This window comes from Galeopterus variegatus, unplaced genomic scaffold (assembly GCF_000696425.1).
Source record: "Galeopterus variegatus unplaced genomic scaffold, G_variegatus-3.0.2 Scaffold4927, whole genome shotgun sequence".
In the NCBI taxonomy this organism is placed as follows: Eukaryota; Metazoa; Chordata; class Mammalia; order Dermoptera; family Cynocephalidae; genus Galeopterus; species Galeopterus variegatus.
This window is the reverse complement of record NW_007731038.1, coordinates 14,260-39,421: the sequence shown is the minus strand read 5'-3', so window position 1 is coordinate 39,421 and position 25,162 is coordinate 14,260. Positions and strand designations below refer to the sequence as shown.

Below are 25,162 nucleotides of genomic sequence, written 5' to 3'. Positions count from 1 at the left end.
TTTTTTTTTTTTTGTCTTTTATCTTTTTCCGTGTCCGGCAACGGATCGCAACCCTCAGTGTTGCCCCCGTACCGGACCGGGGACCGGCAACGGGATTGCAACCCTCGGTGTTGCCCCCGCGCCTCGCTCAGCCAGTGAGCGGGAACCGGTCTGTATGTGGGATCCGAACCCTCGGGCGGGAGCGCCGCCGCGCTTCCCAAGTGGCGCACTTATCCAGTGCGCCACCGGGCCGGCCCTTATGTAGTTTCTTGTATTGCTAATTTAATGTATTACTATATTTTCATTGCATTTTCCAATTTTACCAATTTGTAGGAAGTTATTAGCTAAAAGTAATTTTGAAGAAAACACGTAGGTCTTATGTAAATGATATAATTTGTTAGTGAAGAATACAACAGCAGCCTTGGGTCCTTGGCACTTATCATTTTGCTTTATCCCTAAATGACAACTATAGAGTTATGAAAATTTGGATTTGTTGATTGCCTGGAACTGAGAAAAACTTCACTTAGTGTAACTGTATTCAGTTGTTGCTGATCTTGAACTCTGATATGACCAAGCTTGGTGTCTTCAGAATAATTTTTAATGGCCTTATTGAAATATCATTGACTTGTAAAAATTGTATTATATATAAGGGATACAGAATTATTTTTACTAATCTACCATACTCCTATGTGATGAAATGAATTTCTTCCATTGTTTCCTTTACCAAAAAGATGGCAGGAAGGTAAACATCTTGTTTTGCTTTCTGTAAAAAAAAAATCATGGTGTAATGTTTGCCCCACGAGTGATAATATTATCCTATTATAGAAAATTTCATTTAAAGTTAGTGTATAAAGCTAGTGTGTAAACAGTTTGTAAAGTTAGTGTATAAATAGTTTAATGTTAATGTGTAAGTACCTCTCATTTGACCTTAGACTAGATGGTTAATGAAAAAGAGCATTAGTTTGTATGAATTACTGTAGCTCATTTCTAGGTTTATTACTGGTCATATATCTTTTTCTGTTTTGAAATTTACATTTGTAACAGTGTATTTTTACAACCTACAGTCAAAGCTCAGAGGAAGAAAAATGACAAATCTTATATTTGTATAGCATGGCATAGTTGAGAAAGTCCTTTCATATCTTTTATTTTATTTATCTTTACCTCAACTTTGTAAGGTGTGATTATTATTGTCCTTTTTTTTTTAGTGTGGAAACTGAAGTTTATTTCTTTGTCATTAAGCTAGGAAATGACAGTCTTGTACCTGGTGTTCTGACTTCCTCAGTGGTGATCTATTAATAGTGTGTAGTCAGTCTCCTGAAAAGTAGCTTTGGTATTAGTGCATTTTGGAGAGCTTGACTAGATTGTAATATGAGACTGCATTCCAGTTTTGGGGAGGAGCTTCAATGTGTTTTTAACTCTTTCTTTCTTTGCTTTAGTCTGAATACACCACCTGGAACTAAAGTTAAGCTCTCAGGCATTATTGACATAAAAAATGGATTCCTGCTCTTGAATGACTCTAACACCACAGTTCTTGGTGGTGAAGTGGAACACCTTATTGAAAAATGGGAATTACAGAGAGTAAGTATAAACTAAGAAGAATGGTTTGAACTTTTAAAACACTATACTCTTTTTATTGCATTCTCTTATTTTAAGGAGCACTTCCCATAATGAATAGTAAAATTAGTCCTTTGTGTCTGAGTTGAATAGAATGGAATGTGATGATCTTTAGAGAAACTATCTACCTTTTCCTTTAAAGTAGTTATAATTTTTCAGTATTTGTTACATTTTATTACATATTTTAAGAAATCATTTTTTACTGACAAGTTTCAAAATAGGTAAGATACCAGTTATAAGCTATGCCTAATGTGTCTGTGTATAATTCTCCAAAAACCGATAGTGTTGGCGCATGTATATGAGTTTAATGTATGTATATTTGTCTCATCTATACATACATACGTACATGCAAGTAAAAGCAAGTTAGAATTTCATTATAATGAAGGGGTTCTTGTTGCCCTTGACTTCTTAGTTGCGTTGTGATGCAGGGTTTTTCTCAATTTATGTTAATATCTTCATCCTTTCAGTCATGTAGGTTATCTTGTGATTGTTACTCTACTTTTCTTCCAGCAACCAATTCTATTGATCCATTGCAGTTAAATCTCATATCAGTCCCTTGTTCTCCAGTGTGATTGTTGTTATGATAGTTTGTCTTTAGTATCTTGTCTGGACTACTGCAGTAGCCTTTTAACTGTCTCTCCACATATCCTCTTTCCATCTTTATTTTATCTTCTGTCAGATTATGTTCCTTCAACATGTTTCAGAACATGTCACACCCTGCTTTTATTTCAAATGCCTTAATTTGGAATTCAAGGCCCTATCATCTAGCCCTAGTTCTAGTTTATCTTTTCAATTTACTAAGTAATTTCACATAGATTTTTTTTTTCTAGCCAAATGGAACAATTTACTTTTTCTTTGATTCTCTATGCTTTTTTTGAGTTATTCTTTTGAAAAAAAAAAAAAGATTTTCCCACTTTTATGTCATTATGTTTTCTCTTTCCTAATCCCTGCATGGTCAAATGGTCCCCATGCATTTAGATGCAGATCAAATGCTTGCTTTTTTACAAAGTGAAGTAGTTGTTCCTTTATTGAATTCTTGAAACACTTTATCTATATTAACAGTGTACCTGGTATTAAAATTATATCTGTTTCTTATCTATTTTAATAGATTGTTAGCTTTTTGAGGTCAGAATTCTTGTTAGTGTCATCTTTGTTCATGTCTACAAATCTTTGTTGAACAGTGTGTAGATAGTGTGCTGGGCTTTGCATCTGTATCTTATGTGATCCCCCTAATAGTCTTATAAGAGGTTGTTATGTCCATATACATCAGAAAATAGACTATTAGGAACCGTTAAATTACTTACTTTATGGTTAGACAGCTAGTAGGTGATGGATCTGAGCAGAATTCAAGACCATTTTTTCCATTATATTAGAGCAGCCTCCCTCTATCTCCAGAGTGGTTGCCCTGAACCTTACATGTAATAGACATCATAAAAAATATTTGTTGAATGAATGAATTGCAAAGCACATAAAACTAATTACTCTGTGAGCAAAAATTGATGTTCTTGTGCCACCCTCAAATCTTACCTTTTGCTGAAAGCCAGCCAAGAGCCCAGAAATATTTCAGGCTTTTGGTATTTTATGATACATTACTCTCTCCTATTTTCTTAGTTGGAAAATGCCTGTGTTTGGGAGTTGAATGGATAAGGAGATTTGGGCACATTTTTATGCACTAAGGAGTACTCATTTCTTATAATACTAATGTGCTACATTTTGGGCTGCTGTACTATGCATTATAAGGTAATGTTCCACAACTGCATTGTTTAATTGAAAATGTCACAAAAGAGTAATTCCAAAGTGGCTTAGTAGTTTTATATAAACAGTCAATTTTATGAACTTTGAATTTGCAAGAGAAATCCCACCCATTTCATGTGATCCATTCATAAGACAACATATTGTATGAGGGTACTTACTTCAAAAGTTTGTGGAAAAATAGCATTAAAAGATAATACAAATCTTTCCATGAACTTTTTGAAGGTTCCTTTTATTTTTGTTGTCATTAGAGATTTTTTTAAGTGTGGTAAAATATTCTCAAGTCAGACCAAACACCTTAAATGATTTTTCCACAACCCAGCTAGAACCACCTCACTAACCACCATAGAATCAGTTAAACATTCCTAGGAACCTCCTCACCCGCAACACACACATATACACAAAGAGTTTTGTAGTAGTTTAATAGCTGTTCTTGAAATGTTTTATATTTCTCTGAACTTTGCTTCTAGAAAGCCACTTTAATATTTCTTGTTAGGAGATGATAAAAATGTACACCTATAATAGTTTAAAAACATTTTAATATGTTTATAGTTCCCTTCAGTTTTACAGTTTTTTGATTTGGTAACCATAGCAATGTAGGAACCATGGAGAGTGCAATTACTTGAGCAGCTGGCAGGTGGTACACATAGAAATCAAGTGTACATATAGAAATCATAAACATGAGAGTTAATTTTGTAAGTAAGGGAACCATAAACATTATAAAATAGAGGAAGGGAGCATTGGGTTTTGCAAGGTGGTGTTATGTCCATATAGATCAGAAAATGGACTACAGTTGTAGCTATAGCAAGTTGACTACACAAAGGTGAAGAAAAGGAAAAAGCAAACCATTAAGTGTTTTGTGTGTTTGTATGGTTCTAGGGAGTTCTGCACCAGATGTAATTTGCAAAGTAGTGTAGTTCTGTAACATTTTAGTGGCCCCAAATGACAGATCAGATTTTTTTTTTGATTGTGGTAAAGTATACATAACACAAAATTTAACACTTTAACTATTTTTAAGTGTAACGTTCAGGGGCATTTTGTGCACATTGTTGTACAATCATCACCACCACCCATCTCCAGAACTTTTTCATCTTCCCAAACTGAAACTCTGTACCCATTAAACTATAATTCTTCATTCCTCCCTCCTCCCAGTCTCTGGCAACCACCATTCTACTCTCTGTGTCTATGAATTTGACTGCTCTAGATACCCATATTAGTGAAATCGTACAGTATTTGTCTTTTTGTGTCTGGATTATTTCACTTAGCATAATATCTTCAAGGTTCATCCGTATGAAGTACGTGTCAGAATTTCCTTTCTTTTTAATGCTGAATGGTATTACATTGTATGTACTTACCACATTTTGTTCATTCATCCATCAATGGCCATTATTAGGGTTATTTCCACCTGTTAGCTATTGTAAATAATGCTGCACAAATATTTGTTCAAATTCTGCTTTCAGTTCTTTGGGGTATATACCCAGAAGTGGAATTGCCGGGTCATATGGTAATTCTATTTTTAATTTTTTGAGTAACTACCATACTGTTTTCCACAGTGGCTATACCATTTTATATTTCCACCAACAGTACACAAGGGTTCCAATTTCCCCATATCCACACTTGTTTTCGTAGTAGCCATCTTGATGGGTGTGAAGTGGTATCTCATTGTAATTTTGATTTGCATTTAGCTAATGCTTAGTGATGTTGAACATCTTTCCATCTGCTTATTGGCCATGTGTACATCTTCTTTGGAAAAATTTCTATTCAAGTCTTTTGCTCATTTTTCAATCATTTTTTGTTATATGAGATCTTTATATATTCTGGATATCAACCCATTATAAGATACATGATTTGCAAATATTAATTTCCATTTCATAGGTTGCGTTTTCACTCTGTTAATAGTGTTCCTGATGCACAAAAGTTTTTAAGAATTTTATATCTATGCTTACAGTTTCTTTTTATGTGTAGGTCTTTTGATCCATTTTGAGTTAATTTTTATGTATGGTGTAAGTTAAGAGTCCAAATTCATTCTTTTGCATGTGGATTTCTAGTTTTCCCAGTACCACTTGTTGAAAAGACTGTCCTTTTCTCAACGAATAGTCTGGTCACCCTCATTAAACATCATTTGGTCATATATGTGAGGTTTATTTCTGGGTTTTCTGTTTTATCGATCTGTATGTCTATCTTTATGCCACAGTGTTTTGATTACTGTAACTTTTTATTAAGTTTTGTAATCGGGAAGTGTGAGATCTTTCTTAGGATTGTTTTGGCTATTCAGGTTCCTTTGAGATTCCATATGAATTTTAGAAATGGGTTTTCTATTTCTGCAAAAAAAAGTCATTGGAATTTTCATAGGGCTTGCATTCAGTTTGTAGACCACTTTGGGTGGTGTTGACATCTTAACAAATTAAATCTTTAATCCATAACCACGGGATGCTTTACATTTATTTCTGTTTTAGTTTCTTTCAGCAACGTATTGTAGTTTTCAGTACACAAGTCTTTTGCCTTTTTGGTTAAGTTCATTTCTCAGTATTTTATTCTTCTTGGTGTTATTGTAAATGGAATTATTTTCTTAATTTTCTTTTTACTTTGTTCATTCTTAGTGTAGAAAAGTACAAGTGATTTTTGTGTGTTGATTTTACATCCTGAGACTTTGTTGAATTTATTACTAGTTATAACAGTTTTTTTTTTTCTTTTCTTCTTTTTTTGGTATGGAATCTTTAGGGCCTTCTACATGTAAGATTATGTCATCTGTGAGCAGAGGTAATTTTACTTATAGCTCTGACTAGAACTTCCAATATTATGTTGAATAGAAGTGAAAGCAACATCATTGTCCCTGATCTTAGAGAAAAAGCTTTCAGTCTTTCACTATTGAACATGATGTTAGCTGTGGCTTTTTCAAATGTGGTCTTTATTATGTTGATTAGTTTCTTTCTATTCCTAGTTTGTTGAGTGTTTTTATTATGAAAATGTGTTAAATTTTGTCAAATCCTTTTTCTGCATTGAGATGATCATGTGTGTTTTTTTTTTTTCTCCTTCATTCTATTAGTGCATTACATTGACTGGTTTTCATATGTTGAACCATACTTGCATTCTGGGAATAAATCCCACTTGGTCATGGTCTATAATACCTTTTATATGTTGTGGGATTCAGGTTGCTATTTTTTTGTTGAAGAGAGACCATTTACTCTTTTTTTTTTTTCAAATTTTCTTTTGTGGTAAAATACACATAAAATTTACTATCTTAACCATTTTTAAGTGTAAAGTGTAGTAGTATTAAACACATTCACAAATGCTCAACATCACTAATCATTAGTGAACTACAAATCAAAACTACAATGAGCTGCCACTTCACACGCATTAAGATGCCTACTATCAAAAAAACAAAATAGCAAGTATTGCTGAGGATGTGGAGAAATTGGAACTCTGTGCTCTGTTGGTGGGAATGTAAAATGGTATAAGCCACTGTGGAAAACAGTATGGCAGTTAACTAAAAAAATTAAAAGTAGAATTACCATATGATGCAGCAGTTTCACTTCTGGGTAGATACCCCAAAGAATTGAAAACGGGTAAAGATATCTTGAAGAGATATTTGTGTACCTGTGTACGTAGCAGTATTATCCACAATAGCTAAAACGTCAAAGCAACTCAAGTGTTTATTGATTTATGAATGGATAAGCCAAATGTGGTTTGTATAAGTAATGGAGTATTATTTAACCTTAAAAAGAAAGGAAATTTTATAATATGTGACAGCATGGATGAATCTTGAGAACATTATATACTAAGTGAAATAAGCCAGTATGATTCCACTTGTATGAGGTACTTACAATAGTAAAAATCACAGAGACAAAAAAGTAGAATGGTGGTTGCCAGGGGCTGGGGGGAGAAGAGGATGGAGGAATTATTGTTTAATGGATATAGAGTTTCAGTTTTACTACACCATTAACCAGATGTTTTAATATAACTCAATGTGGAAAATTATGTCTACTACCTTGCTCCTTTTTATCAACCTGGTTTTGTTCCTCTTTTGCTTTCTACTTCCCTTTAAGTGAATTGCATATTTTTTATGATTCTGTTATCAGTATTATTGGTTTATCAGCTATATGTCTGTAGTTTTGTTTTTAAGGTGTTGCTCTAGGGTTTAAAATATGTACTTTTAACTTTTTTCTCTCTGCCTTCAATAATATACCGCAGTATGCATATTGTAAGATCCATACAATTAAATGCTTTCATGGTCCCAATTTTGTCCTATTTTCCCACATTTACCATTTCTGGCACTCTCTTTTTTATTTTGTGAAGACCAAGCTCCTACTAGGTATATCTTTTAGTTCAGGTCTGCTGATGATAAAGTATTTTATAGTCTTGATTTGCCTGAATCTATTTTTTTAATCTTTTTTTTAAAGGATATTTTCTCTGTATGTATAATTCTACATTGAAATATTTTAAAAAATTCCTTTGTTTTAAGGATGTCATTTCCTTGTCAGCTTTTTGCTATACTGTCTGAAGTCTGTGGTTATCCTCTGTATGTAATATATCTTTTCTCTGTGTACTTTTAAGATTTTTTGATATTGGTTTTCAAAAATTTGATTGATCGATCATGATGTATCTTGATATGGTTTGTGTGTGGATATGTGTGTACATCTTGTTTAGTATTCACTGAGTGTCTTAGATGTGTGGGTTTATTATTTTCATCACACTTGGAAAATGTTTGGCAATTATTTCATCGAGAAACTTTTTTTTCTCACCCCTCTCCCTGCTCCTGTTCTTTTGTGACTTTAATTGCACATACATTTGACTGCATGTAGTTGTCCCACAAGTCACTGAAGTTCTGTGCATCTTTTTCCCTAGGTTTTTTTCCTTTGGCCTCATTTTGGTAGATTCTGTTACTGCACCTTTAAATTCACTGGTCATTTCTTCTGCAGTGTCTAATTTACTCTTAATCCCATCCAAGTAGATTTTCATTTTTGGTAGTTTTTTCTTTAGAAGTTTCATTTCATTCTTTTTTTATATTTTCCATTTCTTTTCTCATATATAGTCATGTTTTCTTTTAAATACTTACACATAGTTATAGTAGCTGTTTAGCACTCTATTGCTAATTCCATCATCTTTCTCATCTATGGCTGTGTTTCTATTGACTAATTTTTCTGATAGTTAAAGGTCACATTTTCCTTTCTTGGCATACCTTGTAGTTTTTGCTTAGAGGCTGGATATTATGATGTAGGTGGATGGATTTTGTAATTTTCCTTAATGAGTATAGGACCTAGATCTGATAAATAGTTAATAAGATACTAAGAGATCAGTTTGACTGCATCAGCACATATATTCAGACTTTGAAAGGGGAATATAGGATAGCCTGTGCTCCAAGTATCTTTTAGGGCTCTGGGTATCCACTCACTGCTCTGAATGATCACCAGACTCTCCAGTTTGGGTGGTCAGAGCTGGATTGTCTCTTTACCCTTTGTGAACTCTGGGAATCGTTCAGTTTACAACTCCTAATTGTTTTTTGCTTAGCTTAGTTCTTGGCAAGGACTCAAGGCAACTCCTAGGCAAGTTTCTGGAGCTTCTTTTCTGTAAAGGTTCCTCTTTTCTGAAATTTCCATTTGCTTCATACTGATTGAACTATGAGATTGATTTTCTTAGCTCAGCTTTCTGTGCTCTCTGTCTGCATCACGCCTTCAAGTGGAAAGCCAGAGTTCACCTAATTTCTTTCTCTCAGGGATAATAAGTCTTGTACTACCTGTTGTCCTATGTCTTAAAACTGTCATTTTTTACACATTGTCCAGATAGCTAGTTGTTTATAGAGGAAGTCTGACTTTTATACCTTTATCAGGGTAGGAAGTAGAAATCCTGTAGTATGTTTTTAATTATGTAATATGTATTAAGAGATGGTATTATTGGCAACTTACATGAGCATTTTAAGGAAGTTTTAATACAAATTGAAATGATTTATAGCTGTTAGAGTAATCTTTTTGTATGTAAATTTAAATCTGAGAATAGGGTCCCTAGATACTTTTATGCATTTGCTGTTTTTTTAAAAAATAAAATCAGGTTAATATCTTAAATATAGGTTATAAAGAAATATGGCATTCATGTACAGTTTAAATTATTCTTTGCTCAATAAACTGAATTTTACAGTTGTTATTAGTCTTGCTATTCTTTATAAACATACATAAAATATATAGTATTGTTTACATAATTTATGAACTCTGAAATATGCTTGAAAGTGCACATGGTGATTTTTTAAACTTTGTAACCCACTATTTTACATCATATTTTAATCATAACATTTTCTGTAGTGATAATTATTTAAAAAGCACAAAACAGTTTAAAGTTGAGAAGATGTATTGAATAACAACTGGTGCTTAATAGAAGTATGTTAACAGCTCAAAAAGAAAATAAACAGGCAGAATAGAAAACTGAAAGAAGTCCTTCTGAAGACTCCTTATGACATTTTAGAAGGACCTTTATAATGTGAGAAATTGCTTTTGCTAGGAGGATATTTTTTCCTTTTTCATAATACATTGTTAACTCTTTACTGAGAGTTTGAGAAAAAAGAAAACTAAAATTAGCAGGGTTTGGAAGCTTACTTTTATTAAAGAACAATCAGTTGGTTGAATAATTACCCAAAGTATTTTTTTTTACAAAATGTAAGACATAAAGGGAATTTTACTGTAATTGAAAAACCTCCATGGGCCGGTCCGGTGGCGCACTGGAGAGTGCGCCGCTTGGGAGCGCGGCGGCGCTCCCACCGAGGGTTCGGATCCCATGTGGAGACTGGTTCCTGCTCACTGGCTGAGTGCGGTGCGGGTGCAACACCGAGGGTTGCGATCCCGATGCCAGTCCCCGGTACGGGTGCGACACCGAGGGTTGCGATCCCGTTACCGGTCAGTAAAAAAAAGACAAAAAGGAAAAAAAAAAAAAACCTCCATATTATAAACTATAACAGTGTGATTTCTTTAAATATTTAGGAATATTCTTTATCAGGATGTTGTTAGCTAACAAATTTTATGTTTAAAAACTTCATTTTTGGAGGTAGTTACCAGGTAATATTTGTCTGACAGGTTATAATTTTAATATGCTTTAAAGTGAAATTCTTGTTACCAAAGTTTGTTATCTTTGAATGCACTGCTTGTGGAAGAGTACTGTTTTCTCCTTAGTAGAACAGCTTAATAGCGCTACCGCGCTCCCAAGCGGCGCACTGTAGCAGTGCGCCACCGGGCCGGCCCAATAGATATTTCTAAAAATTACATGTGAATGTATGTTTTGGTAAGGGGAGATGAGGGGAGACCCTTGCCTAATTATGGAAGTTAGCAATAAAATATTTTACGTAGATTGAAATAATTTATAGATGACCTTTTTTTCTGTTTCTTATAAGAATCTGCTTAAAGAAGTGAATTTCTGCTACATTAAAAATGTCATAAACATTTTTATGTATAATTTCTGTTTTATTACTGATTTTTTTCATAGAGCTTATCAAAACACAATAGAAGCAATATTGGAACTGAAGGTGGACCACCTCCTTTTGTGCCTTTTGGACAGGTAATGACTTTCTTGTTGGCAGATGATTTAAATCAGGAAAAAAGTGTTTTACATTTGTATTCAAGCTGTGTTTAGTTTTGTGCTGAATTATTTATTCAGAGGTCATTGAGTTATATGGAAATATGAAGTTCAAGGATTTTAATGATTTTTTTTTCTTCATTCTAATTTAATTGTTGGTTTATATTCTTTTCTCAAGAGCTGTTAACCCAAAGATTGAAGGAATTAAGAACTGTATCTGAAGAACAACTTATAACTTATTAAGATAGAATAGGGGGAAGAGTTTTTATTTTTTTTAAAGGTAAATTCAAAAGTAAGAAGACAAAAATATGCCATAATTTATGATTTTGTTCAGTAAAAATAAAAGAGAAGGGAGAGAAAAGTAAAGCTGCACAGAGTGATTAGACAAAGGTGAGGACAGAGGCAGGGAAGGGCATCACATACTTTAGGAGAGCTTCTTTTCCCAGCTGTCCCTTCCAAGATTCTGTTCTTCTTTCTCGATCCAAATACACATCTCAGTCAGGCACCTCATTTTATTTCTAGTAGATATTTTCCTTTCCAACCACAGCAGTTTTGATTTTTCTCCTACACAGTTAAATGTTTCTTGTCTACCCTCTTCTTTTTTCAACCTCCCTTGCTGTAAAGTGCTGCTTTGAGGTATCTCCACAGCTGACCAGTATCTTGTGTCTTCCTGGTTGTGCTCAGCATCCAATTGTGTTCATGGCAGTGTCCTCCAGCCTTTTCTTACTTTATCCCTGACAAGTCTGAGAATAAGCTCTGTGGCAGCTTGCTCTTCACTTCCTGATGCCACCAAGATTGAGCTGCTGGTAATCTGCCTTGCATTTATTTGCTTTTAAGTTTTCTTTGAGAGTGGTGGCAGAGAGTGCAGATGAGTTGGGGACATAACAGGTAGAAAATAGAGACCTACACTTTGATAACAAGGTTTATTTTGTGTGTGTGGGTTTTTAAAAAAAATTTTGTTATAAACAAATATATCTAGATTAGAAGATGAATGTGTAGGATAAGTTGACTGACATCCTCTTCAAAAACATTTTTATAATGTCTGTTCAAAATTAAAGTCATTCTTGCCTTATGGCTATTTTGAAAGTATTTTTTTAAAATGTTGACTTTACTGTGTTTTGGAACAATGGACAGTCAAGATAAAAGGAGGTATGAAGTCCTATGGTGTGATCCATGTTGAGGATATTCTCCTAGTGTAATAAAAAATCCTCAGAATGAAAATAGAATGTAAACATTCTAATAACATATTTGAAAATAATAAATGATGTATTATAAGAATTTTTCTCCTTAGCATTTTGTTTATGACTTCTCTTTCATAAATTGCTTATGACACAAAGTTGGCTTTTTTTTTTCATCCAGGGAAACTTGTGATCTAATTATTTTCAAGAGTTTGACATGTGTTTTATAGCTTTTTTGGGGGTTCTTAGGAAGTATAATAAAAGTTTCAATAATATTATTTGTTTATAAAGATCATTCTGAAAAATTCAAAAGCAGCATATCACAGTGTTGTATATGGGTTCAAGACAGATAATGCTGGCTATGTGTCGGCATCAATAGGATATATTTATATTGCTGAAAATTTACTGTATTTGTTTAACATTCGAGAGGGTCTTCTGCTCCTCCTCCTTCATCTTTTTATTAATGAGTTGAGAAGAGGTTCATTTTATAGAATTTTTACTAGTAGTATTAGAATAGAGACCAGAATTCAGGACTTATTTTTAGGCAATGATGCTTTTCTTAATTTATTTGTATTTATTTTCATAACTTATTTTATAAGACTAAAAATCAAAAACTTTGCAGCCTGATTGGAGTGAGAGGGTATGTTTTTAGCTTTTGGTTTATAAGTGCAGAGACATCTTTTTATATGTTAAAGTGATTGTACTGACCAACCCGTATATGGATATTATGGCATAATATGGAAGTTAAGCTCTTAATTAAAAAATTGAATTTACATCTTCTTGTGCATTAGTCTACACTTTTGAAATATAAAATTATTTTATGTTATTATCCTAAAATGAAACTTAGAGCTCTTGGTCCAATATATGTTTAAAATATGTGACCTGGTTTAGATGACCACATTTTTGTATAGCTTTTGCTTTTATGTACTAGTTACCTTTATTTAAAAGTTACTTTAATCAGTTTTCTACCTTTATGTTTAAATCTGTGTAATAGAATTGTATTTTTGTGGGCTCTGAGCTATTGGAAGAGACACAAACTTTTTTTTCTTTCTTTTGAGGAGGGTAGCTGGCCAGTACCGGCATTGAACCCTCGACCTTGCTGTTATTAGCACCACTCTCTAACCAACTGAAGCTAACCAGCCAGCCCACAAACCTTTCTTTTGAAGAAGTGTTACTTTCTAATGAAAACATGAATCTCTTTTGTAATTACTGAATTGACTTATTTTTGTTTATTTTACTAGAAGTGTGTATCTTATGTCCAAGTGGATAGCAGAGAACTTGATCGACGAAAGACATTGCAAGTTACAATGCCTGTCAAACCTTCAAATGATAATGATGAATTTGAAAAGCAGAGAATTGCTGCCATTGCAGAAGTTGCAAAGAGCAAAGAAGTAAGAAATTAAATCATCACAAATTTCTCTTATCATTATGTTCTATTTAGATTACTCATGGTCACTACTGCCTTTTCACATAAGATAAATAATTCAACAAACCCTTGATGTTATTCTTCTTGCATACTCCATAAGTAGAAAATGCCCTGCTACCTTTTGGGGTCTACATTTTTTTCTGTGTTCTTTTTCCAAATTTCCTCCTCAGTTCCAGTAAGTTACTCTTGCTAGCAAATCACCTTTCTTTTCTCCATCTTTCTTTTCTTCTTGACAATATAACAACTGAACACAGCACTTTTTATTGTGGCAGGAGGTTTCCTCTTTAGTTAAACTAGTTGCCACGTTTTTGGGATAATTTTTCCTTATAATAGCAACTTTTGAGGAATACAGGTAAAAATCAGAGGATAAATCAGTGGCTCAGGATTAACTTACATTACCTTCTCAGTTTTCATTCTTAATCCTATTTAGTGTGTAGTAAAAAGTAATTTTTAATCTTTGGATTATACGCGTATTATACGTGCACAAACCCTCTGCTATCTGTGGATAGCAAAAGGTTTTCTTTTAATTGTTTTGTATTTCTTGCTTATTTGGAATAGGTGTTTTTTTTTATAGTTGTTTACTGATTTTTAGACTTTGATAAGAAATTTTAGCTTATGAAATTAATTGCTTAGACAGACATTTCTTAACCAGTGAGATTGAAATCGTTTCCCTTATTGAGAACTTTTAAATGAAGCTTAGCTAACAACTGCTTTCCTAGTTAATTTCTAAGTTTAAGTAGGAAACTTCTTGAATTTTGGTTGTTCTTCCTGCAGTGTCTTTCTATCACCAGTCTAGTAAAGTGGCCAAAACCACAAGCTCTGGAATTGAACAGCCTGGAAGCATGTTCTGCTGACAACCTTGGATAGGTTACTTAGCTTTTTGTACCCCATTTTTCTTCATCTGTGAAACTCAGGGGTAATAATGTACCTACTTCATATGGTTGCTGTGAGAATTGAAATTTACAGTCTTTAAAAATTTAGAATTAATATACCACTGTTACCTGGCATGGATCACGATTCTCTTTTGCCTAAAGCTCTCAATAAACACAACTGTTGCTTTTGTTCAGTACTTCCTCTATTCTAAGGCACATTTTTAGAAAATCATTTTTAACATTTCTTAAATTAATGCACTTTATATCATTTACAGGAAATGTATTTATTCTTTCCCCAAAAGATATTAAAATTATGGCATTTCAGAAGAATATATTGAGAGTATATATATATATTACATAATGAGCATAAGAAAGTTGTTCTTTTGATTTATCTCAAACAAACTTTTATCCCAAGGATTTTGTTTGATTAAGGCACATTTTTAGAAAATCATTTTTAACATTTCTTAAATTAATGCACTTTATATCATTTTACAGGAAATGTATTTATTCTTTCCCCAAAAGATATTAAAATTATGGCATTTCAGAAGAATATATTGAGAGTATATATATATATTACATAATGAACATAAGAAAGTTGTTCTTTTGATTTATCTCAAACAAACTTTTATCCCAAGGATTTTGTTTGACATGGTTACAGCTGTCTCTATTGAAGGATAGTTAACATATTGTAATATGCTTTATTTTTTAAAAGTCTTAATTGATCACATTACATTTCCCTATAAATATTTCATAATTAAAGAATCTTAATTTTTTAGAATGGATACAGATGTTAAAACTTCTCAATTTATATGTGAGTGGTCTTTAAAAAGATCATGAAAAGATTTATATCTCTCTCTTTTTAATCTCCTGTTTTAAAAATTTTTTTTGTTGTTGTTGATCATTATACAATGTAATTGATTTTCTTGGCCCTTTACCAATTGTATCTCTTTTAATTCTACTTTTCCACAAATTTCTTCAAGTACCCTCATATGAGAGTTGAAAACTAACAAACTTGCGACTTGCCCAAGGTTACCCAGTGATAATTCTAGTACTAAATCTATGTGTAACATAATAGAAGATTTATATCATAAATAATAGAAACATACTAAATAAGAAAACTGCAGATTGCAATTTTAAATGTAGTAGTCTGATTAGGCTTCAAGATAGTGATATTAGAACCAAGACTTGGGGGGAGGTAAGAGAATTAGCTACATGGTTATCTGAGGAGATGTTTCAGAGAGAAGGAAAGGCATTGCAGAGGCTCTAAAGCAGGAGCATATGTTCAAGGAACAGCAAGGTGGCCAGTGGAAGCAGAGAGAGCAAAGGGACAAGTAAAAGATATTGAGTCAAGGGCCGGCCTGTGGCTCACTCGGGAGAGTGTGGTGCTGATAACACCAAGGCCACGGGTTTGGATCCCATATGGGGATGGCCGGTTTGCTCACTGGGTGAGCGTGGTGCTGACAACACCAAGTCAAGGGTTAAGATCCCCTTACCAGTCATCTTTTTTAAAAAAAAAGATATTGAGTCAAGAGAGATAATGGAGGTCAGTTTATATAGGGCCCTGTAAGCCATTGTAAAGACATTGGTCTTTATTCAGAGAAAAATGGGGAGCCACTGGAGGGTTTTGGGTATAGCAATAACAATAGCTGACCTACATTTTAAAAGGCTAATTCTGCTGTGTTCAGACTAGATTGTAGAGAAGGAAGATTGGAATCAGTTAAGTTAGAAGATTATTGAAGTAATCCAGGGGAAAAAATGATGGTAGCTTGGATAAAGATAGCAGCTGTGTAGGAGATACAAAGTTGTCAGATTCTGCAATTTTGAAAGTAGGGTCATCGGTATTTTTGAGAGGTTGGATATGGAGTGTGAGAGAAGATGAGGTATCAAGAATGACTCCAAAGATTTTACCATGAGAAATTGGCAGGTTAGAGTTGCTTACCTTGAAGTGGATGAGACTGAAGTGGAGCAGGTGTGAGGGGAGGAAGATCTGATGCTTTGTTTTGAACATACGTATATTGAGGTGCCTATTAGAAATGCATGTAGTAATGTTTAATAGGCAGTGAGTCAGAAGACTGTAGTTGAAGATTGAGCTTTGGAATAAATATATGCATCTGAGAGTTGTAGGCATATACATGGTATTTAATCATGACGCCAGGATGGTCAGCCGGTAGTGGGTTATCATAACTTATGAACACTAGTGTCATTAAAGTTGGTATACAGCCCCCCACTGCTAAATTTGACTGGCTTAAAAGAAAAATCATGAGGCCAAATGAGATCGCCAAAAGAAAAAGTATTCTTAGAGAAGAGAAAAAGGTAAGGAATGAACCCTGTAGCATTTTAACCTTAGAGAGTTGGATGGAGGAAGTTGAACCAGCCAAGGTAATATAGGACCAGTAATGTAGGACAAAAACAAGAGAATGTAGAAAGTGTATCATAGAGGAGGGAGTGCCAAACTTATTAAAGGCAATTGAAAAGTCATGTAAGATGAGGACTGAGAATTCATATAGAATTGGGGAGGTCATTCATTTCCTTTACATTCTTGATGTGGTGAAAAATCTGTGCAAGTTCTTTAATGATTATTTCAGTTTTTTTCAGTAAGGGAGTAAGCAAGGTTGACAGAGACAATGGGGGGAGAAGGTGTTGGACTTTGGAAAAGTGAGGAGAACATGTGAAAAAATGGTCTAGAAGACTGGGAGGGTCTGTGGGCTAGGGAAATACGGTGACATTGCTAGATAAAGGGCCCACTTGAGTTTCATGGTCATGATGATCTCACAGATGCCTAATTCACATATGAACTAGATGGTATGGCTTATAAAGGGCAACACCAGTTTACCTATGGGAAATGTATAGTTGTGATGGTTCTGGGTATTTATACATTTACTAAATAACAACTGTTTTAAAGCTATGAAAAGCAATTCTGAAAATGTTGTTTATCCTATTCCTTAATCAATAAAATGGAAAAGAAATAATAATGAAATGTATCCAGAAGATGAGAGTATTTCACTGACACCAAAAGAAAAAGCACTTTTGGAGTTATGGAATGTAAATTCCAGAAATATATTTAATTTGGGACAGGTCAGGCTCGCTCCAGATTTTTCAGGTAAAATTACAATGTCTTATCTGCCATATGTCAGTTACTGACATATCGATGAAGTCATTTAATCCTCACAATATCTCAGTGATATAGGTTGTCTCATCCCCATTTTAAGGATGAAAAATCTAAGGCTCAGTGGAAGGTAGAAATTAAGTGACTTCCCTGAAGGCAGGAGTTAGTAAGTAGCTGAGTCAAGATTAGTCCCAGTTGTCTAGCTCCAAAGCCTGTGTTCTTAACCATGCTACGTTGTCTCTCTGTCTAATAACCTATGTGTCACATTAATATAAACACATTTTCCTTTATAGGTATACAAGTAATGACTATCAAGAGAGATTCCATAAACCAAAGGTTGAATGAATCCAGTAATGAGTCTTTGGTCTTTGGAGATGTGGTTTTAAATTCTGATTTGAATTAAAATTAAATATTGTGGTGTATCAGCTACCTAATAGAGATATTTAATATGTTATCCATTAATGCTCATCTAACACCATTTTTCTGTTTCTCAGGTTCTACTTCTTGATCTGATTCAAAATGATTTTTCAATGTTATATAAATATATATCTAAGATGTCTTACTATAATCATTTAAAACACATTTAAAAATATTGGTCATTATCTCTAATAATAATCAAATTTTAACTTTTTCCTTTTTATTAAATCTATTAGAACTATAAAAATATTATAAAACCAGATGTTTAATTTGGTATTATACAAGTTAACAACTGTGGGATGCTTTTCAGTCATGAATTTGTATCTTTCCAAAGCAATGCTCTTAATGTTTTAGTCTTTTCACAATACTTTTGAAAAAAAAAATGAGATCAAATTTTCAAATTTAATTACACATATAGGTATTCAAATAAGACAGGCAGAATAAGAAATAAAGACTTAAAAGCTTTTATATGCAATTTGTAAGAAATGGCATATTATATGATTAATGTAAATAAAAATGAATAATGAGAGTTTTTATCCATTGTTTAAGTTTATATTATTTGGTTACTTTCTAAGATTATAGGATCACATTACTGGACCATAGACATAATTTAACTGATTCTTAGACAGGTTTAGAGCCTTGATAAAGATAGCCTTGCCTCATAGCTTGATGTAGAACCCAAGTCTTAAGACATCAGTTAAGTATTTTACCCTGGAATCACTTTGACACCTACTCTCCCTAGTGCTTGTATTATTTTATTTTTTTCTGTATTGTTGTGGACTTAGGTTTATTTTGATGACTTGCCTTGGAGAGACCTTAAGATTATAATTATGTAATTTTTTTTTACTGCCCGTTCTGGACTTGTGAAAGGAAGAGATTATGGCTAGTAGATATTTGTAGGTTTATTTTGATGACTTGCCTTGGAGAGACCTTAAGATTATAATTATGTAATTTTTTTTACTGCCCGTTCTGGACTTGTGAAAGGAAGAGATTATGGCTAGTAGATATTTATGCTGTTTAAAAAGAATAAGGTAACATTTCATTTTTTCATGTAAAACATAATTAGGAAACTTAATTACTTCAGTTTTGCTTGATGTTTTTAGTTGTACCTTAGTTTTTAAAGCTATTTTTAAATGCTGTCTACTTATATATCTTTTATTTTTCTGTTATCTAAAGACCAAGACCTTTGGAGGAGGTGGTGGTGGTGCTAGAAGTAATCTCAATATGAGTGCTGCTGGTAACCGAAGTAGAGATGTTTTACAGAAAGAAAAGTCAACCAAATTAGAGGGGAAACATGAAGGTTTCTATAGAGAATTGGTAAGGCTGAAGAATCAACCACAAAGTTAATGCATTCTTTCTTTTAATAGTCTCAATGATTCTTTTATTCTTTCTCACAATCACTGGCTTTGTTCAATGTATTGTGGATAAATGTTATGACTCTAAGCAGGCTTTCATTAAGGACTACAGTTAATTCATGAAAAATTTGAATTGTTTGAAAAATAATTTAGTTAAAACTTCCATTTCACTTAAATTACTTATTTCTGAACAATGTCTTTTGGAATGAATTGATAAAAAGCCATTAAATTAAATAAAATGTTCTCAATGGAAATTATATTTTAAAAGATAATGCATCAAAAACATATAGTTATCTGCCCTTCTGCTATGGGTTATGTGTGTCCCCCTGAAATTCATGTACTGGAAACTTGACTTTCATGGTAATAGTGTTAAGGGGGTGGGAAATCCAATTATGGTATTTGAAAGGTGGAGCCTTTAAGAGGTGATTAGATTGTGAGGACTGTGCCCTGGTGAATGGATTGATCTATTCATGGGTAATGGGTGTGGTTCTGATGGCTTTAAAAGGAGAGCAAGTGAGAAGGTTAGCTCTTCTGCTCAGCCTGTTCTTGCCATGTGATAAACTGGTCACCATGGGACTTTGTGTAGAGTTCCCACCAAGAAAAGGGCCTTCACCAGACGTGTTTCCTAGACCTTGGACTTTCCAGCCTCCAAACTATAAGAAATAAATTTTGTTTCTTTATAAATTACCCAGTTTCAGATATTCCATTATAAGCAACACAAACGGACTAATATACCTTCTCACTGTTTCCCACATCTTTTCTCAAATTTTGTCTAAATCAATTTTGTTTTATTTTGCTCTGCTCTTTGGGAAAAGTATATTGAAACAAGTATATGTATATTATGGACTAAAATGAAAAATATGCCTGGATTTTTAAGATAAATGAGAGGAGTCAAAGATATTTCTGGTATGTTGCAGTGTGTCCTCAAATCTAAGGAAGCTGGCAGGAATTCATTTTCCTTTGCCTTTAGAAGTTGAATGACTACAGTTGATTTTGTCTGTAGGGTACAGAATAACCAAGCCCTTGCTTAAACTGTGGGGGTTTATTATCTCATGTAACAAGAAGTCCAGAGGTAGATGGTTACAAAGGTTGATAAATTTAGTAGTATAACACTGTTAGAGCTTTGGTGAGTATCTCATAATTTCTTGGCTTTCTCCCCAGAGTTACAAGATTCTTCATATACTAAATCTTCACACAAAAAGTTTAAAGGCAAGACAGAAAAGGGGAAATTTCTGTGTGTATGTGTGTCTATTTTATCTGAGAAGAAAATCTTTTCTGAAATAGATTTCCATTTATGTTTCATTGACTAGAACTAGGTCATATGCCTACTCCTAAATCAATCCTTGGTCAAGGGAAATGGGTTTATAACTATGGGTTAGGCTGCCTCTTCCTTGAACATATGTGCATCTGATTCTTAAAATAATAATAATAAAAATAAAAATAAATTGGGGTTTAAATAGCAAGGGAGAATAGATACGGTGAGCTGAGTAAGACACGGTCCCTAGTCAAGAACCTCTTAAACTTGAGTAAATTGAGTATACTTTTGTGAGGATGTCTTAACAAAGAATTCCAAAGAAGATTAGCAGATTGGGGTTGTTGCAATAATTAAAAACATATGAAGGGAGTGATATCACAAAGATGGTGGTGTAAAAAGCTCCAAGAATCAGCCCCTCCACTGAAGCAATGTTGAGCTGGCAAGTACCATCTGAAGAAACTATTTTAGAACACTGTAGCCTAGTCAAACACTTGTAGCATCTGGGAATGTAAATGATGAAGAAAGAGGCTGGTCATTGGCTGACCAGGGAGATAATGGAATGGAGACTTCATTGGTCTCACATCACAAGGAATGTATTTCTTGCAAAGAAAAAGTTTGGAAAAGTCACTAAACAACTGATAATGCAACTTCATCAAGTAACAACAGCAATCCTTGGGGAGGAGGGAGAATCTAATTTCCAGTTACTACATTACTGTATTCAAAATGTCCCATTCTCAAGCAAACTCACAAAAAAATACAAAGAGATAGAAGTTTGTCCTATTCGCAGGAAAAAAAGAAATCCACAGAAACCATCCTTGAAGAAGCCCAGACATTAGATTTACTAGACAAAACTTTAAATTAACTGTTGTAAATATATTCAAAGGTCTGAAGGAAATCATTGACAAACAACTAGAGGAAATCAGGAGAATAATTTGTGAAAAAGTAGGTAATATCAATAAAGAGATATAAATTATAAAAAGAAACCAAATAGAAATACTGGGACTAAAAGGTACAATAACTGAAATAAAAAATTCACTAGATAGGTTCATCAACAGCTTAGACCCACCTAATCTGGCAGAAGAAAGAATCAGAAAACTTGAAGATAAGGCAATTGAAATTACCTGGTCTGATTGTCAATAAGAGAAAAGAATGAAGAAAAATGAACAGAGTCCAAGAGACCTATGGGATGCCATTAAATGTACCAATACATGCACTATGGAATGCCCTGTGGGAAAAGAGAAAGAAAGGGGCAGAAAAAATATTTGAAGTAGTAATGGCTTCCAATTCCCAAATTTGATGAAAGTCATGAATCTACAAATCCAAGAGGCTCAATGAGCTCCAGCTAGGATAAACTGAGAGTCACATCAAGATACATCATAATCAAATTGTTTCAAGAGAAATCTTGAAGGAGAGAAGTGACTTCAAGTATAAGGGATTCTCAGTAAGACAATTTCTCATCAGAAATAATGGAGATCAGAAGGAAGTGGAATGATACATTAAAAATACTGACAGAAAAAAACTTGTCAACCAAGGATTCTATATCTGGAAAACCATCATTCAGAAATGGAGGAGACCATCAAAAGGACAGTTTGAAATATTGATGTTTGAATATAAAGGAATGATTGGATAGCAAATTCTTTTGCTTGTTAGATGGTTTCAATTTTTTATTTTCAGCATTTAAAGGGAAACAATTGGGATGTCAGCTGATAGGTCGAAAAAAAAATCATGATAATAGGTAGTTTTATGGATTGAATTGTGCTCCCCCCCCCACCCAATTTTTTATTTTCAGCATTTAAAGGGAAACAATTGGGATGTCAGCTGATAGGTCGAAAAAAACATCATGATAATAGGTAGTTTTATGGATTGAATTGTGCCCCCCCCCCCAAAAAAAAAGATATGTTGAATTTCTAACTCCCAGTACTTTAGAATGTGATCTTATTTGGGACCAGGGTCTTTACAGAGGTAATCAACTTAAAGGGATGTCATTAGGGTGTTCCCTAATTTGCTGTGACTGGTCTCCTTATTTAAAGGCAAAATTTGGACACAAGACTGACACATATACAGAGGGAAGACCAACTGAAGACACAGAGGGAGAAGATGGCCATGTGACTAGAGTCTACATGCCAAGGATTGCCAGCAAATGCAGAAACTGGAAGAGGCAAGGAAGGATTCTCCCCTAGGACCATCAGAGAGCTTGGCCCTGTCAACACATATTGGGAATTTGGTTAACTGAAAATCAGGTTAACAAGAAAGGCAAAAATAAGTTATACCAAGGAGCAGATTGAGTATTAATGGATCATTTAAAGTATTTTTTTGGGTGACCTTTTATGTATGGAACAATATTCTTAATTAGATATTTACTTGGGAGATAATTTGGAGAGGGACATGTTTTGGAAGGTTTGGTTATTTTTTTATGTTCATATTAGTTTTTGAATAAAGATGAATTATGGTTTTGGTATCCAGGTATTTTTGCATTTACTTTAGTGTATCCGCTGCAGGGATGGTAAGTTATTTTTCTTTCATGTGTCAACTCTGATCTGTTGATAGTAGCTACTAAATTTAGAAGGATTTTTTGACACATGGTTTGGAAATCATTACTCTTGCTTTATCAGTGTCTGCATGGGCGTCAGAATAGGTGTCTGCAGCATACATGCCATTTATGCTAACTTAAAACCTATCCATGTTAACTATTAGATGTATAAAAATTAAAGTCTGTTTTTCTCCACTGGCTTTGGTTCAAGAAATTTCTTCATGCTGCATAATTCTACTACTTAAGCAGTTCTTGAATTCTATTCAGATCTAGATTTTTAAAGGAGATTTGGATTCTGGCTTTTGTAAAGTGGACTTTCCCATTTGGGGACAGCTGTCAAAACATCATAGATAGCATTATTAATGAATATAGAGAAGAATACTGAGGCAATAGAGAATTAAAAAACAAAGCTACAAAGGTGATACTATTTTCCTAGCTTCAATTTATACTTTGTATTTTTGGAGAGGTGCTATATAAATTATATTTTCTTTCTAGGATGGAGAGGTATCAATATTTTTTCATTTTTTACTGTGAAAAATTTTCATTAGGTAGTTTTTTCTTCACCATCTGTATTGTTTTCAAAGGCTTTATTCTAACATATAATAAAATTTCCTTTTTTGTTTTGCATTTTCAATGGCATTGGTGAAGTCAGAGTGTACTCAAGGCACAACCCCACATAGCATACAGGTTCTTCCTTAACTATTGGTATGAAACAACAGCAAGTGAATACTGTATTAGTATGACATTTTTTTCCATAAGTATGGAATATAATTTTTAGTTGAGACAGAAAATAAGTAAAAACTTTTACCTTGCTTTATTTATGGGCTATCAGCAAAACTTTTCATTTCTTACAGGTCGATGAGAAGGCTCTGAAGCACATAACAGAAATGGGCTTCAGTAAGGAAGCATCAAGGCAAGCTCTTATGGATAATGGCAACAACTTAGAAGCAGCACTGAATGTACTTCTTAGCAGCAATAAACAGAAACCTGTTATGGGTCCCCCTCTGAGAGGTATAATTTATTAAGCAATGTACCAGATAGTATTGTTTGCATTTTAAAGGAATGTATGTTACTGACAGAGGCTGGATTTTTATTGCTGTCAGGACTGTAACTTTATTTAAGATTGTAGTAAGTGGAAGGAATATCTGTTGTGGAACCACAGTGATGTTTGTAGGTTGCTTTGAGTCTCATTGTCTTCATCTTTATGTAAACTGGGCCTATCAATGCCTTATTTAACAGGATTGTTATGAGTAACAGAGAAAATATGATATGCAATGACTAGTTGTATTAATTATTTATAGAATTATGCTACTTGTACAAATGACTAAACAGTCTGTAAACTTTTAAAATTAACAAGAACATAACTTTTGCCTGATGTTATTCTTTAGTCATTGCATGGGCAAATGTGTAGTGTGATTTTTCAAGTCCCAAATCTCATATTTGTTTTTGAAAAATCTGTGGCCAAAGAAAAATTTTTATAAAAGTGATTTATTTCCTTAAAAGATAATTTATATGAACAAAGTCAAATTTCTTCATAGATCATTAAGAGGATTAAAGGTGCTGTTTAACATAATCATTTGAAAAGTTATTATAAAAGATGTAGAATATACGAAAAATATGAAAAGACATACATACAAAATCCCACTTAAAGTGTTTGCTGTTTACATTTTAGTGCATTTTCTCTTTTTATTTTTGCATATACAATATATATGTTTTGCTTTTAAATCTCAAGGTAGAGGAAAGGGCAGGGGGCGAATAAGATGTGAAGATGAAGAGGACCTAGGAAATGCAAGGCCATCAGCCCCAAGTACATTATTTGATTTCTTGGAATCTAAAATGGGGACTTTGAATGTGGAAGGTAGGCCAACTTGAAGTAGATTTCTTTTCTTTTCTTTTCTTTTTTTTTTTGATAGATTTCTTTTTAAAAGGCCAAAGTTAATTTGGAATTGAACAAAAAAAGGTTTATAAAGCAACTGATTTTATGAACCTATATTCTGGGTGTTTGTTTATAAATTTATTTAATTAAAAATTTCCTGTTTATTAAAAATGTAGAAGAAAATTTTAATTGTTACATTCTGAAAACAAATGGGAGCTTATTTTGCCCCCTAACTGTATAACAAGTTA

At 33.4% G+C, this 25,162-nt stretch overlaps 1 protein-coding gene across 1 annotated transcript in view; it reads left to right on the top strand.

The window, feature by feature from the left end:
- LOC103604032 (tudor domain-containing protein 3-like) overlaps positions 1–24,896 on the top strand; it is a gene marked incomplete at its 3' end in the record, with an annotated part of 56,976 nt that extends 32,080 nt beyond the window's left edge. The window contains exons 5-10 of the mRNA XM_008588623.1: positions 1,416–1,557; positions 10,810–10,881; positions 13,319–13,468; positions 19,075–19,215; positions 23,893–24,049; positions 24,771–24,896. Of these exons, the coding sequence (XP_008586845.1) occupies positions 1,416–1,557; positions 10,810–10,881; positions 13,319–13,468; positions 19,075–19,215; positions 23,893–24,049; positions 24,771–24,896 (788 nt within the window). The remainder of the gene's footprint in view (positions 1–1,415; positions 1,558–10,809; positions 10,882–13,318; positions 13,469–19,074; positions 19,216–23,892; positions 24,050–24,770) is intronic.
- Between the last annotated feature and the right edge of the window lie 266 nt (positions 24,897–25,162).